This window comes from Drosophila albomicans, chromosome X (assembly GCF_009650485.2).
Source record: "Drosophila albomicans strain 15112-1751.03 chromosome X, ASM965048v2, whole genome shotgun sequence".
Lineage (NCBI taxonomy): Eukaryota > Metazoa > Arthropoda > Insecta > Diptera > Drosophilidae > Drosophila > Drosophila albomicans.
In genome coordinates this window covers 6,115,835-6,133,886 of record NC_047627.2, presented here as the reverse complement: position 1 = coordinate 6,133,886, position 18,052 = coordinate 6,115,835, and the positions used below count along the sequence as shown (strand labels likewise).

The following is an 18,052-nucleotide window of genomic DNA, read 5'->3' as shown; positions in this document are numbered from 1 at the left end:
CCAAAAATTGAAAAATTCTTCCTTGGAAATATCAACTACCAAAAGAAATGAAAGTAACTCATCAAAGTCAAACAAACGAAGATTTCTATGCTATAAACGTAAAATGAAGATGCTTTAATCATACAAAACTGATTCACATTAAAAGTGAATTATTGAAATATCTCAAAGATATTTTCGAGTAATACTACAAAGTCGAAATGCATACGAAATGCCCTTCAAAAGTATTTACTATGCTCTCTGCAATTCAGAATGCAATGCTGATAAGTCTGAGTCTGCTGTGAGAGATGCATTTGCAAATTGAGGTTGAGTTTACATTGGTCAATCTGACAATTTGACCCCAAATCAATAATTTTTCGGGGAAGGCGGTCAATAAACTGCAACTTTTTGTGCATTTCGCATTTCCCCATTTTTTCATTTTCTCGCTCTCTCTCTCTCTCTCTCTCTCTCTCTCTCGCCTCGTGTGACGCAAATGCTTTTGAACTTTGTTAAGTAAACACGGGTTAGCTTGTCTGTGGAAATGCGGCCAGTGTAAACAGGCGTTGCTGCTGCTGCCTCCCCATTGAGAACCGTAAACTAATGATGCATGATTGAGAACGGGAAAACAGGAGAACAGAGAGTGAGAGAGAGAGAGAGAGAAGGAAGCCAAAGCCAAAGCCAAAACTGACGAACTTAGCTAGTTTTTCGCTCTAATTGCATATAAATGTAATTGCCGTACAATTGGCACGCGTTCTTGGAAAAAATAGTCAAATGCAGATGCACAGATAAAGATATAAAGATGCGAAAGATACAAAGATACACAGACACAGATTGTGAGTAAAAACATGGAATTAGGTCGATTTTTTTTTTTTTTTTTTGAGACGTTCGCTGATGAATATGATGATGATTATGGGTTATTAATGGGGCAGAGTCTATCATTAGAATCAATGAACTCGCTCGATGCTGACGAAGATGCTGACTTGTTGTTGTTGTTGTTGTTCTTGTTGTTTACCCAACAAAGTGACCCTGGCACAAGGCGTGCTATGCAAATTGTGTTCGTAATTGTGCGTCCATGTGTGTGTTCTAATTGTAATTGTGCTAGTAATTGAAATTGCTGGCTTTTAAAGGCAACACAAAAACACAAGACTTTGCATTTCCAGTCTCACAAAATGATCGAAAAAGGACACAATTAGTTAAGCAAGCATCCTCATTGGTCACTTGATGTCTAATTGATGGCATGTAATGCCAATAAATCGATTTGATGGCATCGCAGTCAAGTTATTTGGTCACCCAACTCTCCTCCATTGACCAGCACAGTGTCACATTATTAATAATGCAACTAACTGACTGACTGATTGCCACTTTGAGTGCGTGTGTGCGTTTCTATACGTATGTGTGTGTGTGTGTGTGTGTGTGTGTGTGTGTGTGTGTGGTCATTAAGCATTTATAAGCCTTCCGCTGTAAAAACGGGTCAAGCCACAAATTGAAATCAATCAAATGTCTTTTTCCGGCTACTCAATTGCCCACAGCAGCAGCGGTAGAAAAAGTAAAAGAAGCAGACACTTCACTCTTCACCCCAGATGAAGTTTGCAGTAACTACACTGCAAGAAATTTATTTCCAAGTTTTGGAAAGTTGTTTTTTTGGAATTTTCATTCATATTTTATACGAGTTTGTCGGAAATTTGATAACGAATTCTCTTTTTAATTGAAAACAATTATAAAAGAAGTTTATTGAAAAAGTATTAATTACTAAATTTTATTTAAACAACAAAAAGCAGAAATAATTTGATTAACAGATAAAAATAAGTATTACTTATTGAATTTAATTTAAATAAAAAAAAAACACAAATAATTCTTATAGTTCAAGTTTTTTTTTTCAATATCAAAAATATTTATTAAATTTAATTTTCATAATAACAATTAAAAATAAAAATTGAAGCTCATACTTAAAAATGAAATTTGCGTTTTATAGTAACAATTAAAAATACATATTAAAGCTAATATTTTCACACATTAATTTGATATTCGTAATAAAAATCGAAAAGGCAAATTTTACTTGATTTTTACAAATTCAATTTGATTATCGTAATAAAAATTAAACTTAATTTTATTGGAATAATGAGAAGTTAAATGTTATAAAAGAACGAGTTTAACAGAAAGAAGAGAAAACAAGTAAGAATGAGTGTGCTCGACTGTTTGATACCCGCTACCCATTTGGAATAAAAGCAAAAAAGTACGGTATTATTCATAAATACTAACTAATAAACCTCAGAAATATTTAAATATAACGAAGGGCATATTTAGTATATAGATAAAGTTGTAATTCTGAACATATCTGTGAAGCGGGTGTAAGGAGTCCGTGAAAATTGAAATCAAAATGAATTGACTTAGATTTTTAAAAATGTTGAGTCAATTTTTCAATTGTAAATACTAGATGAGTTTATCTACTAAATAATTCTTATTATAGGCAATTTTTGTATTTTTGTTATTTCTGAGTGCTCTCTTAGTTTCTCAGTCTCATCTTTAATTATAATAATAATTATTTATTAATAAAAGTTATTTATTTCTTTCGTATTACCAATTCAATTTTATTTTTTTTCGGATGTATGCTGGCACAGATAAATTTATTTTAAAAAATGAATATATTTAAATCTCAATTTGTAAATTTCATTTTTTTCGCTCAGTGTATGGCGTATTATCTCCCACTCGCGCGCTCTCTCTCTTTCGCTTCATCTCTCTCTGTCTCTCTCGCAGTCTCCGCAGTTTCGCTCGTCACTCGTGTGTGCTGCAATGTGCGGCAGGCAGCAGCTGTATTATTGATTTTTCTTGCGTTTGGCATGCGTGTCACGTAGCTTCCGCCCCCTCACTCCCACCCCCCCCTCTCTGCCACCACTCTTCGCCATGCACCTGTGTGTGTGTTTGTGTTTTGTTGCCATCCTCCTCGTGGTGTGTTGTGTATCCTGGCGCACACTCTGTGTGTGTGTGTGTGTTGGCGGTTTCCATGCCGGCCGGCTGACTGGCCGACCAACCGCCTCCACTGTCTGCCTCCCCCCCGCGCAGACTGCCTCTCCCCCTCCCCCAAAAAACATGCTGCATAAGCACCACAATTTGTTATCAGTCACGCGTCGTTTTCGTTGTCGTTGTCGTTGTCGGTTTCCCGTTGCAACACGCTCTTTTCCCCTCCTCCCTGCTCCCGCTACATCTACTACTACACTCACATTGTTTTGCCTTTAAGCTTCAAATATTTTTCTTCCTTTTGCTTCGCTCGTTTTGTCGATTTTTTGTCCCCGCCGTCTGCTAATGCGCTTTCCCAGCAGCACGGTTCAACATGTTAAGCCTATTAGAAGCCACCGGCTGAGCCAGACTCCCAGCTCTCTATCTCTCTCTCTCTCGCAAAAGGCTTAAACAGTTATGGGCTTTGGGCATTTCGCCTTGCACTTTTCCCCTCTGCTCTCTTCTGCTTCTGCTTACACTTTTGCACACTAAAAATGCTTTGGGGCGGCAGCGAGATAAAAGCTTCAAAACTTGCCGCAAAAAGGAAATGTTGTTACCATGATAAACTGTAGTTTCTAGTTTGCAAAACGAAGAAGAATAAGAAAAAAAAACATTCTTTATACACATATTTTTTATTATTATCATTCAACGAAGGTAGTTGAGCAACGCAGCTTAAATCCTGGGGCAAAAACCTTTTCAACACTTGATTAAGTCTAGCGCACAAAAGCAGAAGAAGAATAGGAAATATTATACAAAAGGAAGTCACACAATAATTGCATTAAGTTTCAAGATGCTTTTCATTTTAATTGGACATAATAGCATTTTAGTTTAAGGATGAGCTTAATACTTATTCAAGATTGTAATATTTGAGTTTGCAAATTTTTTCAATACTAATTCAAGATTATAGTATTTTAGTCTAAAGATGATTTTATATACTAATTCAGGATTATAGTATTTTAGTTTAAAGATAATTTTAATACTAATTCAAGATTATAGTAGATTAGTTTAAATATGATTTTTATACTAATTGAAGATTATAGTATATTAGTTTAAAGATGATTTTAATACTAATTCAAGATTATAGTATGTTAGTTTGAAGATAATTTTCATAGTAATTTAAAGTTAAAGTATTTTAGTTTGAGAATGATTTTTATACTAATTGAAGATTATAGAATATTAGTTTAAAGATGATTTTAATACTAATTCAAGATTATTGTATTTTAGTTTAAAGATGATTTTAATACTTATTCAAGATTTTAGTATTTGAGTATGAAAACTTTTTTAATACCAATTCAAGATTCTAGTATTTTAGTTTAAAGATGATTTTCATAGTAAATTAAGGTTATAGTATTTTAGTTTGAGAATGATTTTTATACTAATTCAAGATTGTAGTACATTAGTTTAAAGATAATTTTCATAGTAATCTCACACATTATAACAATATTTTAGTTAAGGTTAAGGTCATAATAATGCGAGTCTATAACGAATTTCATAATAGCATCATTTGTCGAAAAATTAACCCTATATATCAATAATAATCAGACAGAACTGGATTTTATTTGTGGTTAGCAAATAAATACACACATTTATGGAGAGCATATAATAACAACTTTCTTCTAAGTGTTTGACCATTGAATTAGTGAAAATATTCTTTAACTGATTTATAGCAAATGTTGATAACGTTCTTAAAGAAATGTTTTACTTTTAAACTAAATTTAGCTACATGTGTTGTTCAACGTTCTTAAAGCAATGATTGAGCATTAAATCAAGTCTTGCTCTGTTTTCAACATTCTTAAAGCAATGTTTTAATATTAAATCGTGAATTTTTCAACAAGTTCCAACACATTTTTATATATACTCTATAGTGTTTACTTATATTCATGACCATCTGAATGAACTACTCTAATCTCTGTAGATGATTGGCTAAGCTTTCAAGCGCAATTGACTTTCAGCGAGGCAAAAGGATAATTGCTTGACTGCAGCTTTAAGTCGTTTTGCAGCATCAATCTTTCCCCTTGGGTGGCCGTAAGTTCTTGTCATCTCCCCGCCCCTTTCCCCCTTTCCCCCTCTTACTTACTCGTTAAGGTAATGCGCTTTATGGGTGTGCAAATGTGTGTGTGTGTGTCTGTGCGTGTGTTGCTGCCTTATCAAATTTACTGTTGCAGTTTTCTTCTTGTCTTCTCTGTCGGCTTTTGTGTTTCGAGGGTGTGAAAAGGCGCCCCCAAAGTGTCAGCTGGGTGCTGGTGAAGGGGGAGGAGGGATGTAGTAGTCGAAAGGGGGTTGCTCTTGCTTTATTTGCAAAAGTATCATTTTCTTAAGCTGCTGCAAGGTGTTGCAAGCACTGAGGGATGCCAACATTTTCCTTGGCAATTTCCGTTTTGTTTTCCTGCCGTTGTTTTTTTCGTTCGTTTTGTTCGTCTCGTTTTCTATTCTTTGCCTGCGCCAAATTAAAATGGAAATTGATGGCAAAACGAGCTGAAGAAGAAGCTCAAGAAGACGTGGCAAAAAAAAAAAGGACTACCTACCTTTTGTGGCAGGCATTCATCCAGCCCGTCAGTCAGTCAGTCAGTCAGAGATGGAGAGAGGCAGGAAGGGAGGGGGTGGAAAGGCAAACACCCACACGACATTGGCACGCGTTGGCCGTTGGCTAATTTTAACACACGACGCGTTCAGCAGGAAAGAAGGCATGAAGGATGCAGGACAAACAGCGGGGGGAAATGTGAACAGCAGCATCTCATGTACATATCTGTCTCTCCAACTGTAACGGCATCTATGTATCTATAGTATTATCTATATTTAGTTACAAGACCGGCAACACGGCAAATACAACAACAACAACAACGTTGATTTCGATGCCGGCCGCCAAAATGTGGGCAGCAAATAAAAGTGCGGCCCACGCAAAATGCCAAAAACGATGCGTTTCCACTGAGTGGGCAAATGCGGGGGCCGTTAACTGGAAGGGGTCAAAGGTAGCGCAGCTGTGACGCTGCTCACAAAATCACACACACACACACACACACAAAGCTTTCTTCCACACAGCAAACCGGCTGGCAACCCTGCAAAAGGGAGCTGAGCTTTTAATGCTGTGCTAGGGCAAAGTAAATAACTATCGACTGGCAAAAATTCAATTCTTAAACAAAATTCTTAGAATTTTCATTTGAATTAAACCACGAGTTTTTAAATACAATTTCAAAAATTATTCAATTTTGCAAAATTTCAAATAGGTCTTATTTTTTTCATGTTAATAAATAACACAGAAAACAATAATTGTTTTATTAAGGTCCCTGTTCAAAAAGAAGTTCATAATTATGCATTATTTACTTATATATAGTTACAATTTCTTGAACATGTTTCAAAAGGTCAATTTCGTTTTGAAATTTTGTTCAACTCTGAAGAATTTAAAATTGATCACAACTTGTTTTGTTAGGCTTTGAGATTCACATTTCATATATGTATATAGCGTTAAACTTTTCCAAAAAGATTTATTTACAAATATATCTTTTAAATTGAATTGAACTTTTCAAAAAGAAAAGATGTATTTACAAATATAGGAAGTTCATAAAATCATTAAAAAAAAATTGTAATGCAAAGATGTGAAAAAATATTAAAACTATGATATTAATGCTTAGTTGCCATTCCCGATCAATTTGAATGCTATCGATAGCTGCAGTTAATCGCCAGTGTTGTTCGTTACACGATGTGGCAACACTGGCAAGCTGCATGAGGAAGAGAACGCGCGTTAGGAGCGAAAGCTCGATGTGCTAGTTTAAAAGCGCTTAAAAGTAGGCTATTTTTTTTCTGTTGTATTCTGCAGCTGATGCGCACCTCTGTGTATGTGTGTGTGTAAGCTTCTGCGCGTGCCTTTGTGTGTGTGTGATGGTTGCTGTTTGTTATTGTTGACACAAACGACCCTTAAATGTCGTTTGTTGCAGTTACTACAACTTGTGGCAACAACAAGAGTGCCACAGTGTGTGAGTAGCATGTAATTTGCCACTTTTATGCCGCACACACAGACACATACAGTCACACACACAAGTCTGCTTTGTGGATGGCTCAATACGATTGATTGGTTTAGAGCTTGCATTGGCCGTGACATGGCATAGATATGTATGTAGATAATACCCCCAGTTATTATATATAGGATAAGGATACAGGATAAGCTCGCATATGCAGTAATTGCCTAGTAACTGAAGCACACAGCTGTAACTATATTTGTGTGTAGTTCAGTTCGTTCCAGCTTGAGCTCTAGCTGTAGACGTAGACGAAGCTGCTTCACAACATCCCCTATGGCAAACGCTCGGCGACCCATTTGCATCTCTTTATTGTTATTTCCGCCTGCGATACGCCACAGGCGATACACGAGTCCCAAATATCCTGCCCACAAAAGTAGGCCACACAAATTGTGTTAACTCTGTCAACTTCTTAAATTACGCGCATTCCAAAAACTGCATAAGAAACTTGTACATATTGTGTTTGAAAAAAAAAAAGAAACAATTTATTCAAGCTTCGTAAAAATATGATATTAACAATCTTTTGCTTTTGCAATTCATTTTATTACTCCATTTGTCATAAAATGTTTAGTTAACTGATCAAAATCTTCCAACAAATTGTCAGTTAACCAATCGTTAAGGAATTATAGTTTTAGCTGAGTAAAAATACGAAATTATTGATGTAATCGTCATTAATTTGATTAGCTCATTATTTGCCATTACATTCAGTTAACTGAGGAATCAACTAATCAGTTTATTATTGGAGTTATAGATTAGTAAAAAAGAAAAAAAAATACTAATATCAAGGAAATTAATACCATCCTTTATTTTTGCTAATATTTTTCTGATTGTCAGTAGCTCACTATCTTTAACTACTATTGCTGAGAATGTTTCATCGAAAAATTGTTTTTTACTTCAGACAATACGAAATATGATTTGTATTGCAAATTTATGTAATTTGCTATTTATGTATTTCGCTCAGATTGTTGTCTATACTAATTACGATTGTGTTGTTGTCATTGCTAGTATGTAGAATTGACTTTAAATTCAAATGTGCTGATAGTAAATACTTTGACATGCCGATTCAATTGTGAAATTCATGCGAATCAGATGAGAAGTGCGTAAGTGCCGCTTGGGTTAAATCGAGTGTAGAGTATTGCGAGGCACAAGCACAAGGAAGCTAGGAAAAGCGCAGGCGCTCTCCCACGCACTTGAGGACACAGCTGCCGCTGTTGCTATAATAGGAGCTGTAGCTGCTGGTGTAGGTGTTGCTGCTGTTGCTGCTGCTGTTGCTGGTGCTGCTCTTGGAGTTGCTGCTGTCGTTTCAGTTACGTCGTGGCCTTTTTTGGCAACCAAATGCGAAGCAATAGCAACAACACAAACAACAGCAACATTTGCGCAGCATTTTAATATGCGCGTCGCGCACTCAGCTGCCTCTCTATGTGTGTGTGTGCGTATGCGTGTGCGTGTGTGTAGCAAATGGCAAGAGTGCGTGGAAAACAACTAAAAACTAAATCAAATCGACACGCAGCAACAGCAGCTAAAGCAAATATTTTCCAAACAGCTCCACAAACTACAAACAAAACAAAATAAAATTTGACAAAAATTTCGCCATTAACTGAAAGCCGAAAAATGAAATGTGCAATATGAATATTAAAAGTGCCGCCTAAAAGTAGGCAATGCAAAAGAAATTGAGTGCGGCCTGAAATTTTGTTGTTGGTGTTGCGTGCGTGTTTCGTCTTCGCTTTCGCCTTCGCCTTCGCCTTCGCTTTCGTCTTCGTCTTCGCCTCGCGTCGCGACGCGAACTCATCACCTGTTCTCAGTGCTGCTGCTTCTTCTTCTTGTTATTACTGTTGTTGTTGCTGTTGCTGTTGCTGTTGCCGTTGTTTTTGTTATTGTCGTGTTTGCTTGGTGCTCTATGTGTTTGTGGTTAGTTTGTGTGCTAAATGTTTGCACTCCACATGAATTGAAAGTTTTTCAGCGTGTGTGTGTTTATTCGATTAATTAATCAAATTAAAACTGTGTGTGTGCACAAATAATATACAATGCATCAATATTTGACTACTCTTACACTGTTGCAATTCTCCAATTAAAGTTGCAAGTTTTCGCTTCAACTTTGTTCAACTCTTGCTGCAGACAGTTCATGCAAAATTAATTGAAATACAGCACAACATAGCATAGAAAATGCAGTGCGCTGCTGCGGTTTGCATTTGTGGTAAGTGCACCCCTGTGGCTTCTTCCCCCCCTCCCCGTCCCCTTCACTGCTCTCCACTCTCCCCTCTTTTGTGATAACGTTGCCAAGCCCGGGCCAAGCTCCTTTCAAATTGCTTATCACACTGCTATTCATGTGTGTACGTCTCTGTGTGTGTGTGTGAGTGTGTGCTGCAACTAACAGGTGTTTTGTGTGCAACTCACACACGCTCACACTCACACACTTGTACACTGTGTGTATGCAAAAACTTGACCTTCTGCAACAGCTCCAGAAAGTAGGCTATGACAGTGGCAAGTAAGTAAGAAGCAAATTGCAACAAACTGTGGCCAATGCCACAAATCTGTGCTACCGCAAATATAAATTGTTTTACCTTGTACATTTTGCATTCGACATTTTCCGAGAAAATCTCGATGATTTCCACAAAACCATTTGCATACTTTAGCCGCATTCGTAGCAATTTCCATGGAAATGCTTCGAATTTGAATGCTAAAATTGAATTGGCATTTACAGAGTTTACAGTATGAAGTTTACACAATAAATATCTCAACGGAAATTCAACTGCAATTATGCTCTCTGCTCACAGATTGCAGGCCAAATATCAAAGTTCAATCGCATTCGAAATTTTGCGCACTCCACGTACAACATACGTCATAAGTATGTGTGCGAGAGTTGTTACAGCATGGATGTGAAATATGTGAAATATGTGAAATATGTGTGGAGCTATTTTTAAACACATTTACTACAAGTTTGTGGAAGTTTCAATAGTTTGTGAAAGAATATCAGTGACATTTTCTATAGAACACATTAAGTATGCAAGCAAGGAATAAATATTTACTGCATTTCAAATTTATAAAACAAAGTTTCCCACAAAACACTCAAAAAAAAATACTAAACAAATGCAGTCTTCATAAATTAAGAATAAATAAATAATAATAATCAATAAATACTCAAATTATACCGATAAAGTGCAGTTTCTATTGTGGAAAATGTATTTAAAAATTGCACAAATAAATAGAAAGCAAATGCACTTTAAAGAACAAAATAAAAATACTAAACAATTGAAATCTTCGCAAAATTAAAAGAAAAACACTTTAAAATAGAATACTACTCAATATACTGAAATAAAACCATTAAATTGCAATCTGCGTTGTGCAAAATTGAAAACAAAAATGCACAAACGAATAAAAAGAAATGCACTTCAAAGAATAAAACATATTCGAAATACTTATAAATTGCAGTCTTTTAAATAACTTATAAAAAAATACTTTAATACTGCCTGAATATACCAAATTAATACAAAAAAAAAAGTTCTAAGAATTGCTGTGAAAATCTTTCACATGAATTTTCTATTATTATATTTTATTAATATACGTTTCTGATTAAGTTATAGTAACTAAAGTCAGCTAAATTACAGAGTTGACAAAAATCAAATCAATTCAAGTGAATTTCGGCAATTACTAAAGTTTACTGGCGACCCTCGAAAAGTCGCCAGACGCCAAAAATATGTATGCAGATAAATCAAAAGGAAGCTGCAAATGCTAAATGTCATTTGATACGTGACAATGCGGCGCAAATTTCCACAGCATACTTTTCGGGGCAGAAGAAAGAGAGACGTCCAGCATTTGTTATTGTTGCCTGTAAACCGAATTTAGCCAACAACGAGTGTGTGTGTGTGCGTGTGTGAGAGGTAGAGTGTGTGCGTAGGCGTAATTAAAAGGTATTCACACTCAAACACTCAAGCGACCAAAGGTCAAAGGTGCAATCGCTTCAAATTGTTGTCTGCCACATCGCCGATTCGACTTTGCTTTATTTGCTGCCTCCTCCCTCCTTGATGATGATGTTGTTTCCGCTTTCCACTTGCCACTTGCCACCGCTTTTCCGATTTACGCCTTTTCCGATTTGCCGATTTCGCCGATTTACCGAATTTTCCACTCACACATTCACATTCGCATTCGCATTCACTTCACTTGCAGGCCGATGCCAGTTTGGGCATGCACGAGCGTGAGTACATACAGGAATCACTGAGCTATGTGCTGCGCATTCAGGAAGTGCAGGAACGCATCAAATTTGAATTTGTCGAAATACTGCTGGCCTTCATATCCGGCTGGCTGGTCTTCTATCACACCGCCCACGAGCAGGCCGAGGATCATCGCGACTATCTGCAGGATCTGAGGCACAAGGTGCAAAAGGTAAACCCACAACAACAAATCAATCTTCCCCTTTTTGTTTACATCTTTCTAATTTCTTGCCACATTTTTTTTTTTTGCGTAGACTCGCGAAAATTTCGAGGAGGCTCGCGAAAAGGTCACCGAACTGAAAACCAAGTACATGGAAAAGCGCACGGTAAAAATAATTTCCATCGTCAACACACTTTGACAACTTTTCCCGCTACTTTTTGTTTAATTTTTCTCCATTTTCCATTTCACAGAAGTCCGAAGAGATTTTCACCAAACGCGGTTATCTGTTTTTGATGGAAAAGAGTAAGTTTCGCATTTGAAGTTGAATTTGTTTTTGCTTGAACTGTTTTTGTCACTTTGTTTGGTTGTTATTGTTAACAACGGCGAGGGTTTAACGACGAGTTGGCAAAGAGAGAAAGCACTTAATAACAGTTCCATAAAAAAGAATTTAAAAAGAAAAGAATTTCAAATTAAAATTATTTAAAGCTACAACATTCAAACGTCATAATATACTAAATCTTACATTTAGTATTTCACTTTTATTGCCAACTTGCTGTTGAACGCCAGCTAAAGTAAATATTACAAAATGTTTGTCTGAACTACACCAAGCTTAACCTTAATCTAACAATAAATGTTTTGCTCTTTCCTCCCCGCCACCCCCCCAAAAAAAAAAAAAAAACACCTTCCTTGCTGCGTACCACGAAACAACACAAAAAACAAACCCCATCTTCAATCCTAAAATCCTATCCTAACTATTCTGCATAATTTGTACAATTTTCCGCACTAACAAACTTGGCACAATTCTTGTTGGGTCCTAACACTTACTTATATATATTGTGTGTATTTTTGTTTCTTCCTTTTGATTTATTATATATCTCTCTCTCTTTATACCTTTAAACCTATTTCTATCAATTCTACCATTTCCCCTCCGATAAAAACAAAACAAAACCCAACTGAACTACGTATTTTGTGGGCCGATCTCTCTACTCTCTCTCTGTGTGTGTGTGTGTGCGCTTTTTGGTGTCGAACTGCAAAACTGTGACTCTGCAACAACCAAAAAACCAAAACCCAACAAAAAAACAATCACACGTCAATCATCACTTCAACACACACAACAACAACCACAACAACAACAACATGAAAACAAAAAACAAAAAACAACTGAAACTCTCTAGGTTCCCTTCTGAAAATCTCACTTCTAGAGCCTTTCAAAGCAACATGGACAAAATACTATTGCACATTCAAGAAACAGAAGCGCGAATTCACAATGCTTCAGTTCAATCAGATGAATCACAGCTTCACACGGCCCGAGGCCCGTGAGGACGAGAAGTTGACACTGTTCTCGTGCCAGCGACGGGCCTCCGAGTTTGAGAAGCGTTTCTGCTTTGATCTAACATTCAAGGAGAAACCCGGCATTGTCTACACGTTTCAGGCGCTTAGCGAAAAGGATCATCGCTCCTGGCTAAGCGCCATGGATGGCACGGAACCGGTAAGCCCCATTAACTTCACGACAATCAATCATTCAATCAATCTAATATCGATCTTTTACAGACCTATCTGGCACCTGGCAAGATGAAGGCGAGCGAAGCGTATCAATTGGATGAAACTGGCTTCATGTTTGTGCGTCGCTGCATTCAGGTGCTGGAGGGACGCGGTCTCGAGGACGAAGGCATTTATCGCAAGAGTGGCGTTGGCACCAAAATCAACAAACTCCTCGCGCTCGGCATGGAGCGCAAAGAGACGGAGGATGTGTTCACCGATGACAAGTATCGGGATCTCATGGAGAGCAACACAATTGCCAGTGCCCTCAAAATGTATTTACGTAATCTAAACGAGCCGCTGATGACATATCACTATCACAGCGGCTTCATCGAGGCAGCCAGTAAGTCACAATCAATCAGTCAATCAATCAATCAATCATTGTTCATAATAATACTTATTATTACAGAAAAAGAGAGCCTCAATCAGCGCGTGAATGAGGTGCACAAGCTGGTCTATAAGCTGCCGCAGCCCAACTTTGAAATGCTGGACATGGTCATCAGGCATTTAACAGAGTGAGTCAATCAATCAATCAATCAATCAATCAATCAATCAGTACTTTAACTAATAACTCCTCTTTGATTGACAGAGTCTCGCGCAAGTACGAGAAGAACAAGATGTCTGTGTTCAATCTGGGCGTGGTATTCGGTCCAACGCTGCTGCGTCCGCTGGAGGAGACGGTGGCCGCCATACTGGACATCAAGTTCAACAACATTGTCATCAACATACTCATCGAGAACTATGAGCGAATCTTCAAGAACGATCCAAGCAGCGCTGTCAGCGCCTCCTCGCTACCCACAACTGCGGGAAATCTGCACACCAGCAGCACCAGTCCGCCCACTCGCATGCCACGCGCCTCCCAAGTGGGCAAAGCGGCATCCACAGGCGGCGGAGGAGGTGGTGGAGGAGTCCTTAGTGCTTCACTCTCCACGGGCGGCGGTGGGAGCGTGGGACGCAGTTCGATGTATTCGCCGCAGCAGAAAGTGTATCGCGTGGTCACCAAATCCAATTACACGGAGCCCACAATGTCGTCCAGCTTGCAGAATATTCCAAATGGCATGATCTATGCCCATGGCCCGGCCAGTGCGAGCAGCAGCACGCCACCTGGCGGCGGCGGCGGTGTAACAAACACCACCAATGGCGGCGGTGCCACAAATGGTGCACCACGATCCGCCCAGCAAATGGGCAGCATGAAGAACCTGCATGCGATGACCCAGAGCGACATCAGCGGACGACGCAGCGGGACAGATGCGGCCGCCGCTGTCTATGGCATTCTAGGCGCTGGCGCTGGGGCCAATAATACGAATGGTGGCAGCGGTGGCGGTGGAGGAGGAGGAGGCAACACCACGAACGCAGCGCTTCAGGCGCATCATGCCACACCGGCGACGGCGACGAGTCGACATGTGGCCGCTGACTATCTGATGGCCACCGCCACGCCGGTGGCACAGTCCGCCTCGAGTAGTCACATCTATACGAATGCGGGCAGCAATCGGCACAGCCTGAACAACGTCTCCCCGCCCACGGCCGCCATGCGCAAGGAGCGACTGCTGCAGAACTCGGGCAGCAGCAGCGCCATTGTCAGCGGTCCGCAACAGCATCCGCCGGTGCAGCGCAGTCACTTTGGCTACGGCCAGGCGAAGCATTATTCACCTGTGGCCGCCGCCTCCACGTCTAGCTCCAATGAGAGTGTCTGCGATTCGTTGTCCTCCAACAATGGCTTAGGCGGCGGCGGCGGTGGAGGAGGAGGTGGCGGAGGCGGAGGTGTTGCTGCTGGTGGAAATGGTGCCAGTGGTGGCCACTTGACCTCAAGTGGCGGCAACGGAGGCGGAGGTGGCGGTGGCGGTGGCAGCAATGCGAATGTAACGCGTCTGCTGAATGCGCGCAGCTCGATTGATTATCCGCCCATCACATCGCAAACATCGTCGCTATCGACGCTGCTGGGCTCCACGTGCGACGACATTGTGACGGCGACGGCGGCGCCATCGATGATCGGCGGCGCCGGTGGCATGGGCAGCCTCAGTGGCAGCGGCTCCACCAACGAGAGCGCCGACTATGCGCCAACCAAAATGCATCGCAATCGCGACATCATCCAAATCAAGCGCGATCTCAACGCGGGCACAGCGTAAGTTAAAGAGAAAACTGATTGAGGCTGATTGAGTGATTGACCGTATGATTGACAGAACTTAAGGCTAATGAACGATGGATTGAAACTCTTTAATTAAATTAAGTGTATGATTGAAAGAACTTACGAACGATTGATTCAAACACTAATGAAATTGTCTGTATGATTGAAAGACTCCGTGTGTAAATTATTGATTGAAACCTTACAAACTCGTATGGTTGAAAGGCTTAATGATTGAATGTGTATATGAATTATAGACGAATTGATTGAAGAATTGAGTAATTGCAAATTTAAATATGGTAACTAATTAATTAAAACAAAGAAATTAACTTCTTAGTCTTAGTAAGTGATAATAATTAGCAGCCTTGTCAATCAGTCAATCATTTTCAGTTAATTGACTGAACAATTGAGTGATTGCTTTATTAAATATGCTAAGTAATTAGTTCAAAATAGAGTAAACTTATTAGTTTCAGTAATTGCTAATAATTAGCAGTCTTGTCAATCAGTCAATCATTTTTAGCGCAGCCAACTTAACTACAGCGTTAACATAACCTATAACTTCTATATTTTACAGGCGAGTGAGAACTTTATACGCGTGCATGGGTGAAAGCGAGGGCGAGCTATCCTTTGAGCCAAATCAGATCATAACGAACGGTAAGTGATTCAAATATCTCTTAATTATCCAATTAACTAAAATTTACTTTACTTTTTTGTTGTTTGCAGTTCGCTTTTCACATGAGCCTGGCTGGCTGCAGGGAACGCTAAACGGGAAGACGGGACTTATACCGGAGAATTACGTGGAGCATTTGAAGCCATACCACTAAATACCACTAAAATATATTCCCCACTTTATACCCTTCTTATCCCCTCTCTTACACACACTCTTTGTAATATTCCCCGTAGTCGTTTCTTCCTGTCGAGCGCGTTTAGTACTGTAAGCATATTAGCCTAGGGCGCTAGGTATAGTTCCAAAATCGAAAGAATTCGAACAAGAAGAAGAAGAGTACGGAAACTGTGTAAAATTGTATAAAAGTGAAAAAGCTGAAAGAGCAGAAGCAAGAGAACGCAACAAGTAGAAAGAAGAAGAAAGCAAGAGCAACATGGCTAATACTTGAAATGGGTATCTAGTTATGGATAGATATGAAGATATATATGATATATATGTATATATAAAGATATACATATATTCTATTCTATTATTATATATTATTATATTAAATTTAACGCTAACTAGTAAGCATTAATGTGAAGTGTTAAGTCTAAGCCATAAAAGCCACCAGTTTACTTTAGTATGTACTGCAACCACACAAGAACAACTACAACAAAAACAACAACAACAACAACAATTCAAATCAAATCAAATCATGGAAATATAACAACAACAACAACAACTAGCAGAAGGGGAGCACACAGGATATGGAACACCCTGAATGTGTGCATCTTCCTCTCTCTCCCACACCGACCACGCCCACACCAACGCCCACGCCACCCAGCTCCGCAAACAACATTTTTAGTTAGTTTTCAAACATGGAATGAAGAAATTGTTAAACAAAATCATGCAATGAGAAATGGGAAGGAAGGAAAGGAAAGAAGACGCATAGAGAAAATGGCGACATCGCGGAGAGAGATTAAAGTAAACAATATACACAACTATAAACTATATAAATATATATATAAACTATATATTTACTTACTATACTTATACTATATATACATGCATATATATATACACTGAGAAGAAGCAGAAGAAAAAAAGAAAGAAGGAAAGAAAGAAAGGAACCCAAGTAAAACGGCAAAAGTTAATTAATTTATTGTTGTACGCTTGTATTTGTTGCTTAATTATAAACAAACAATTTTTTTTTTATTTGTATACCTTTTAAATGTATATAATATAAATAATTAATGGAAAACAACATACACACACACACATACACAAAACACACACACACATTGAATTGTACATTGATACACACACACACACACACACATACACACAGGCATGCTTTGAGCAGCATTTTGAACACTACAGAAGAATTACATAAATCCATTTTGTAAAGTAAACCTACAACAACAAACACACACACACACATTTACAATTTAAATGTAAATCAAAAAAAAAGCATATGCATTTACAATTTTTGTAAACAAATAAAACAACTAAATATGAGCGAGAAAAACAATTTTAAATTCAACATTTCAATTGGTTTTGTACCGCAGCAAACAAAATACCATAAACTATTTTATATAGCAAAAATACGCATAAATACATACTAATATGGGTAGTTCATATATAGTAGAACTACCCATATTTACCTATACATACATATATGTATATAGCACACATAGACATACATACATTCATACGTATGTATGTACAAATATATACATGAGTGTGTAAGCAGTACTCCTAAAGTCGTCCATTTATAAGCAATCCACACACATTCCACTTGCTTCTTACCATCCACAAGAACAACAACTACTACTATGTCTACTAATACTAATACTACAAGAACTGCAAGCATCTACATGTGTGTGTGTGTACATGACATGTATAGAGTTAGCATATTAAATGGAACCTTCCCAATGCACAGGTTAAAGCTACTATCGGAAGCTTCAAGCAAAACTAACCATATCAAAAAAGCACAACGACGGCCCGCAGCATTATGAAAACCCACCAGAAAACAAAAAAAAAAAAACACAAAACAAAGTAAAGCAAAATAGTAATAAATATCAAAATACACTGCATACATACATATTTGACAAAGGATATAAACTAGGCATTCCATTGAACACATACAGAAACTATATACATACATACTTACAAACATATACAAACAGACACACACAGGTTTATTTTGACAAAAATATTTTTGTTAACATGTTGCCAAAAATGAATGAACAACCTGCAAAACAAATTAATAATAATAATAATGATATAATAAAAGCATATTTATAAAACTACACTACTGCATATGCAATTCATATGTACAACAAACATATGAATTTGAATTGTTTTATGGAGGTGGAGAAATATGGAGCTCTA

General features: G+C 38.2%; 1 protein-coding gene across 4 annotated transcripts in view; it reads left to right on the top strand.

Moving 5' to 3' along the window:
• The window catches only part of LOC117578254 (rho GTPase-activating protein Graf), a 78,095-nt gene extending 60,906 nt beyond the window's left edge, over positions 1 to 17,189 (top strand). For 3 of the 4 annotated variants that reach the window (XM_052004858.1, XM_052004856.1, XM_052004850.1), the window contains exons 5-13: positions 11,145 to 11,360; positions 11,443 to 11,514; positions 11,600 to 11,651; positions 12,524 to 12,837; positions 12,900 to 13,230; positions 13,297 to 13,402; positions 13,477 to 15,009; positions 15,584 to 15,663; positions 15,733 to 17,189. In XM_052004858.1, the coding sequence (XP_051860818.1) occupies positions 11,145 to 11,360; positions 11,443 to 11,514; positions 11,600 to 11,651; positions 12,524 to 12,837; positions 12,900 to 13,230; positions 13,297 to 13,402; positions 13,477 to 15,009; positions 15,584 to 15,663; positions 15,733 to 15,833 (2,805 nt within the window). In that variant the 3' untranslated portion in view covers positions 15,834 to 17,189. The remainder of the gene's footprint in view (positions 1 to 11,144; positions 11,361 to 11,442; positions 11,515 to 11,599; positions 11,652 to 12,523; positions 12,838 to 12,899; positions 13,231 to 13,296; positions 13,403 to 13,476; positions 15,010 to 15,583; positions 15,664 to 15,732) is intronic. The other variant, XM_034263674.2, reaches the window with a different exon arrangement.
• Positions 17,190 to 18,052: the final 863 nt, after the last annotated feature.